This window comes from Solanum tuberosum, unplaced genomic scaffold (assembly GCF_000226075.1).
Source record: "Solanum tuberosum cultivar DM 1-3 516 R44 unplaced genomic scaffold, SolTub_3.0 scf00007, whole genome shotgun sequence".
Lineage (NCBI taxonomy): Eukaryota > Viridiplantae > Streptophyta > Magnoliopsida > Solanales > Solanaceae > Solanum > Solanum tuberosum.
This window is the reverse complement of record NW_006238933.1, coordinates 600,878-608,092: the sequence shown is the minus strand read 5'-3', so window position 1 is coordinate 608,092 and position 7,215 is coordinate 600,878. Positions and strand designations below refer to the sequence as shown.

General features: G+C 36.8%; 1 protein-coding gene across 1 annotated transcript; it reads right to left on the bottom strand.

Annotated features, from left to right (window-relative positions):
• Positions 1–465: 465 nt before the first annotated feature.
• Positions 466–5,950, bottom strand: LOC102604227 (serine/threonine-protein kinase D6PK). Its single transcript, XM_006338832.2, has 3 exons — positions 5,625–5,950; positions 2,988–4,284; positions 466–1,433 (listed from the first exon to the last, which is right to left on the bottom strand). The coding sequence occupies exons 2-3, from the start codon at positions 4,229–4,231 to the stop codon at positions 566–568; spliced, it is 2,112 nt and encodes a 703-aa protein (XP_006338894.1). The 5' UTR covers positions 4,232–4,284; positions 5,625–5,950; the 3' UTR covers positions 466–565.
• Between the last annotated feature and the right edge of the window lie 1,265 nt (positions 5,951–7,215).

The window sequence follows — 7,215 nt, the reverse complement described above, 5'->3', positions numbered from 1 at the left end:
AAAATACACTCGTGTCTTGGAATACTAAAAACCAACTCATTGCATCCCGCTCTTCAGCAGAGGCGGAATATCAATGACGGCGATGACCATGTGGAAATGAAATGCTTAAAGGGTATTTTGACTAGTTTAGGCGTGGATCACTGTCTAGTTAGGATGTATTCTGACAGCCAAGTGGAATTATATATTGCATAAAATTTGGCTTTTCATGAACGAACCGAACACATTGAAGTGGATTTTCATTATGTTGGGGATGAGTTGCAATTTGGTAGTATCTCTCTGATCTACTTTCCAATGCATGAGCAGTTAGCTGATATTTTTACGAAGGTGTTGGGCAAGTCACAGTATGAACACTTATTTCAGAAGTTGGGTGTTCGGGATTCTCATGCTCCAACTTGAGGGGATAATATAACTATGGTAATTATGTATTTATAGTAAAATATAATAACTACAGAAATTGTAGTCCTATTAAGGTAAGGGAATATTATAGTACTATTAGGATGGAGTTTGCTTAAAGGAAGCTGATAAAATTGTAGACAAGAATCCTATATAATTATATATTCCTAGACTAAAAGAACTCAATGTCAAGATAATTATTACCCCCAGAATTCACATTTGTTCCTGCATTTCTTTTACTGCAAACTTCAACAGGGTTCACTTGCTTAAACTTGCGTGGAAGCTCTACTTTAACCTGTCTTGGCACTTCAGGTGGGGTACTGGAACGAATCAGTGCCCAATTAACACCTTCAAAGAAAGGGTGTTGCTTTAACTCACTTGCTCCTCTTTTCACCCCGAGACGGTGTTGAGGCTCTTTAATGAGCAATCCTTGAATAAGATTGCGGCTGGCATTACTCGTTGCAGGAGAATCTGGAAACTTGAGCTGCTGTCCCACTACATTGAAAATAGTTGCCCTGTTTCCTGATCCCTTGAATGGGGTTTTACCATATAGTAATTCATACAGAAATATGCCAAATGTCCACCAATCAACTGCATTGCCATGGCCTTCTCCCTTGATAATTTCAGGGGCTAAGTATTCATGAGTCCCAACAAATGACATTGACCGTGCTGCAGTAGGTTCTGCAACTAGCTCAGGCATAGCATTAGCAGGAAAACCAGGCTCAGTTCGAGGCTTTTGTGATATCTTTTTGCTCTTTTGAGAAAATATTCGGGGGAGGAAGCATGTTGGCTGAATGCATGTAGATGTGGGAGCAATACAGGCTGGCTGCACACATAATGCAGCTCCTCGTTTAGAGGGATCATTAGATGATGTCCTTATGACCATAGGTGAAACTGAACATTTCAGGGATAGATCAAAATCCGAAAGCATGATGTGGCCATCATCACGCACTAGAACATTTTCAGGCTTTAAGTCTCGGTAAAGTACACCTAGCATGTGAAGATATTCGAGAGCCAATAAAACTTCTGCAGCATAAAACCTGTTGCATAAACAGGTTAATTAAACTCTGACTAAGGAACTCCACAGCTCAAGATAAACAAAAAGGGCCAAGATTCTCCAAAGCCCCAACGAAAACCAAAAGAAAAGGAAAAAACAGCTAGCATATAATGTCTAATCATATTCCTGGATTGAGCTTTACATCCTGTCCATACAACAGTAGCTATGTATCTATACAGAACTAGTTAGGGTCGACTACACAATTCCTCAACATTTGTTTCACTCCATTTGGACCCATAACTTTCCAATACTCACGAATTTTGTCTTTTAAGACAAATTAGGAGTTCTGTAATTGAAGAGGTTCTCTACATTTTGACCCTAATGTAAAAATACTGAACAAACCAAAATGCTCCAGGCAAACATCAGAAAAATGTAGGTGCACCAACAATCCCAACTAGTTCATAAAATGTAGATCATATAATGATTTACACGTGTCATTCTTGCATAGGATCCATTATAATTTTCTTGGTATTGTTCCAGTTTCATATCCTACCCATATAATATGTTGTTATAATTATCCATCTTCTCTGGTCAATAATTGGTGACAGGAAAAAAGGAAAATGAAAAATAATAAGATCAAAAACAAAAGATGATTTCTTCACATCAGTCCAAGCCTTTGTATTCTGTATCACCCATATTTGAATTAGTGAAAGGTAGCGGGTAGCTCGTGGAATTAGCCGAGGTGCATGCAAGCTGGCCCAGACTCCACAATTATTAAGGAAAAACAAAAAAAAATGAATAAGAACAGGATCAAAAAATTGCAAAGACGGATCAAGAACTTCTTCACTATAAAAATCCTAATATAATAAACATCTAACTTAATGATATATTTTCTTTGCCAGGAAGGAGAAAAGTTTGCTAATTTCGTACTGGTCAAGCACCACTACGAAATTAGCAAACTTCTGAACAATTTTCTCATATTTGGTAATATCTCTGAATTGTTCATTAAAAATATGGATGTCTAACCAAGAATAATATTTGGATGAAAACTAAGAACCAGAAGACACAAAGAAAAGTACATATTATGAGAACAAGACATCATGAGCTGTGAACAAGCAGGAGCCTTAAAATCATGAAATATTCAGAAAATCTCTATTTTCTCAGAATGATACATAGCTTGAGGATCTTAACACATTATGAGCATTTACCATTTGGCACTAAACAGAAATTGGGTAATAATCATTAAGAAACAATCAACTTCCTCTACCGGTACTAGCACGCAAAGCAATAAGAGAAACAAACTGTCAAAACAGTCCTTTCCCAGTAAAGCACGCATATTGCCGGCTTATGGAGTTTCAATAGATAAGAGTGAATCAATGAGCCAGTAAGATGAATAACTATTTCCATTGCAGATAACTAACAAATTACCAAGTTCTGTTTCAAGAGAGATGGGCTTTATACCATACAAGGAATGTCAAACTAGTGGAGGATTACACTTATGTTTGGAACTTAGGTGTAAGAGCTTATCAAAAACAAGCTTAGAGGAGGTTTTATCTTTTGTTGCATATAAGAGAGAAGAATGGAACAAGAACTGTACCTTGCAGAGTATTCTGAAAAATGCTTCCCAGGCTGTCTTTGTCGTAGAGTATGTAGATCTCCTCCTGGGCAATATTCCATGACTAAACATGAAAATCTGTCAGTTTCAAAATGAGTATACAAGGTTGGTAAGAATGGGTGATCTAACAGCTGAAGGATTTCTTTTTCTGTTCGAGAACGGGTTAATTTTTTCCTACTTGCAAGCGATGCCTTATCCATCACTTTCATTGCAAAATTGCAGCAAGTCCCATTTAGCTCTGAAAGATAAACAGTGCCAATGTCACCACAACCAAGTCTTTTCACTAACCTAAAGTGACTCATGCCTAATATACCATCACGTGCCCGTATTGCAAGAATAGCCTTGCATCTGGGATCATTCCCTTTGTGCGGCTTATTGGCACTGCCGGTAATGTTACTCCAGTTACTATCATCACTAAGTTCACTGCTATCACTTTCCCTGCTAAAGCTAGTTTTAGCACTTTCTAGTGAATCCCCTTGAATAATCAGTTTAGTGCCCTCACAGTTTCCATCCATAATAAGCAAGCTTTCACTCAGCATCCGATCACTCCTATATGTTCTTGTGCAGCTGTTAGGAATGCTCATAGCTGTGCCAACACCAGCACTATCAATGCTACTATATGGACTGACATTGCTGCTTGGTGATAATGATGCATCCCAAAGACATTCTTTTTCTTCAGAATCAGGGGGTAGACTTGCTAACATATTTTGAGATGGACGAGGAACCATAAATGGAGAGGATACTACACCAAGATCATTTGGATTTTCAGCCCATCTCTCTGCAGGTGAAAGAAGAAATGAACTAGGTTTCATGTTAAGAACCTTGATTGAAATATCATCCAGGGAAGAATCCTTCAGAGACATGTTTTTCAATAGGCATTTACCGTCTACTTTATTAGGACCAATTGGTACATAGACTGGTTTCATTAGGTCGGTATCAACAGGTTCTGGAGGATGACTTGCTCCATAGAATGTCATAAAGCCACTATCTTCAAGTGAGTCATCACATCGCTTGATTGTACCAGCATTAGGCATAAGTTCCTCTTGCTCCTGATATGAGTGGTTTCCTTTCCATGTTTGAAGAGGAACAGTGAAGTCCATCTCCAGAAAGTCATGGACATCGGATATAGTTCCCACCTCTTTTTTAAAGGTTGGGTAAATATTTGTCACCTCAGCCTCAATACGGTTCTCGGCTAGTGGTTTTCCTGATTCAGGTGTCCTTTTCATCTCTGATTGCTATTTATCATCACAAGTATCTCACTATGAGAAGCTCCGTAGAACTGCAAATATCAATAAGAGTTGATTCATACATGACTAACAAACGTGAATAAAATCCACTAGGATTGTTTCTACTTAGAAGCATGCCATCATTTCAAAAAGTTGTATCTTGTTAAGCAGTAACTGAAAAAACCAGCACATTGAATACGACAACATAAGAAAAGAGTACTTTTACGGAAAAAAAAGTTCCATTTTCATCCTTTATGTACACACAAATGTATAACATATATTTAGGAATATCTTCATATTTCAGATTATTAATTAAGTTCTTAGTTGCACCACGTGATAATGTAATTTAACAACCAAAAGAGAAAGCAAGAATGGGGACATGAACTGCTGCAGACCCAAATAAATTAACAAAATGTTGTATCATTAAAACTTTTAAATGAGATGGTTCACATCATTCAACATGCCTTCAAAGTAGGCAGTTCATAGAATCAATTATCATCTTCGCTCATCAACAAAATAGTTCCATGTGCTCAACCAAGGAAAACTAGAACTGCACATGAAGGGACGTGTTGAAATGTTAAAATAACTATTGAATCACGTACATCCAACATATCACCCTGAGTCACCTAATTATTTCACAAAGTTTCGACAGCCCCAGTCGCTACAGAATGGGATAATACTCAAGAAGCTGCAGGAAAATGGGTATAATCATTTGTGATTTAACAATCAAATACTAAGAGAAAATGGACACCGCTACTAGGAGTGTCAAATGGGCAAGTTGAGCAGATGTCAAAATGGCTGAGTTAATAAATAACTGAGTAACTGACCCACCCAAAAGTTACTTGGGGTGAAACGGATTGAGCAAAAGATCAGGTCATAACCTAATCCGTCCAATTTTTACTAAATTTTAAATTTTTTAGTTTGTTTTCTTATAACTTGTTGCGTACCTAACAAAACTTGTTTCTTATAATGACTATATATAACACTCAAATAAAAAGTTCGTTTTTTAAAATGTTTACACAAAGTTTCCCATAGGTCAATCTATGCTACATATGAACTCAAATTTTTAAATGGGCTGAATTAAGCAAGTCAAAATGAAGTGAGTTAATAAAAAAAATAGGTCATTAACCCATCCAAACCTAAACGGGTGGATGGATCATGATTTTATGAGCTAATTTTGCCACTCTCAACCCCATAATATAGAATGGTACATACATATTTCCCTTCTTCTCACCTTACATTGTATTTTTCTAAAGTCAGTAGCAAAAGGAACTAGTGCAGAAGAGAGAATCACAAAAATTAATTGAATTCTACACAAATAGTAGAACACAAATCAACAAATTAGTGGCAGGAAAGAAAACGAACTCAAAAATTGAAAGCAACAAAATAATACCACTAGTAGTAGCTTAGCCCGATCTGAAAATGATCTCCATCTCTTCAACTGGGAATCTCATTTTTAAAGAATGTGAAAGAAGAAATTAAACTTAAAGCTCAAAAAAATGGCAGCATATATATTGCTTGCTACTAAGCCAAAAATGTTAATCCTAATGGCAGTAGATGAAAATGTAAATATAGCCGTTCTAGAAGGGGGCATTGTAATTTGCATACATATAGGGGGAAAGGACTACGGAGGTGCAGACACTTTTGCTTTCTCTTCTTTCTTGGTTTTGTGTTTAGCTTTAGTCATGTGTTTTACTGACCACACACAGTGAAAGTGTGGATGTGTTTGCAATTTTTTAAATAGAAAGAGAGGGTGAGTGAAACAAAACTACTTATAAAGTTTCCATGCCTGCCCATTAGAGTTGGACAAATGTAAGAGATTATAAAAAAAAAATTAAAAGCAAATCCAACTCAAAAGAAAAAAGTACATGTAAGGGGACTATGTTTTATCCTACTAAAATCTTATTGAAGCTTAAAAAAAATCTATACTAATTGAACAAGGATAACACTTACTTATGTAATACGAATAGATTTTGTTTATTTGTGGCTTAGTTTGCGTAGGATTGTTATTAACTGTATATGGCTTGGTCTATGATTATGCAGTATATTTATAATACACATAAAGAGAAAGTATTTCATGGTATCAGAGTCTTAAGAGGTTAAAACAATCCTATTTTAAATCGTACGACTAGAAAGAAAACAGAAGTTACGCAGCAACTTCAATGGTGGATGATAACATCTCACCAAGTTCCTCCCTGCAGGAAATAACCGTTGGAACACCAACCTCCATGCTCACCACTCTACCATCCCCTAGTCTTGCTCATCAGTTACCACTTAAACTTACGAATTTTTTTATTGTGGCAAACTTAGTTCCTTTCGATGGTTCAAGGTTAAGGGCTTGGTCATTATATTGATGGTAGTCAGGTGATTCCAGGGCAATTTCTGTCTAGTATCAACCTAATTCAGACTATCATATTTGGGTAAGAGTTGATCAACTTGTGCTAAGTTTGATCATTGCTTCCATATTCTAAAGAATATTAGGCCAACTAGTTGGTTTGATGTAACGACCCTAAAAACGAACTAGTGAAACTAGAGCCTCATATGTGAATTTGGAGTTGAGAACTTGATGAAATGATGAGAAATGACTGTGACATCCAGAAACTAGTCGTTCGAACTAGTGAGTTGTAAGGGTCTTGTCGTTGAAGTTTGGAGTGTTGTTAAAGGACTTAAGGGGTTGATTAGCTAGTTGATTAATCACCTTTATAAGCTAGCAAGACCTTAAGCTAGGTCATGAAATCATTTAGAACCGAGACCCTCAAAACAGTCCCCTAAAAACAGTTTTTAGTTTTAAGTTAGGAGTGAGGGTCAATTTAAATGGTCATATCTTTTAGCTCAAAACGAATTAGGTGGGCCATTACCTATCCAATTAAAGGTCTCTGAGTCCTCTTTCCAACGCCACCGAGTTTGCCCAATTCCGACCTTGGAGTAAAAAGTTATGCCTGAACTAGTGAAGCACTGTCCAAAGGACGAGTTTAGACGGGAAT

What these genes read in the sequence shown, in the direction of transcription:
- LOC102604227 (XM_006338832.2), bottom strand. Translation starts at nt 4,231, where the DNA reads ATGAAAAGGACACCTGAATCAGGAAAACCACTAGCCGAGAACCGTATT. An exon ending in TTTTCAGAATACTCTGCAAG is followed by an intron (nt 1,434 to 2,987) that starts GTACAGTTCTTG and finishes TTTATGCAACAG; the next exon opens with GTTTTATGCTGCAGAAGTTT.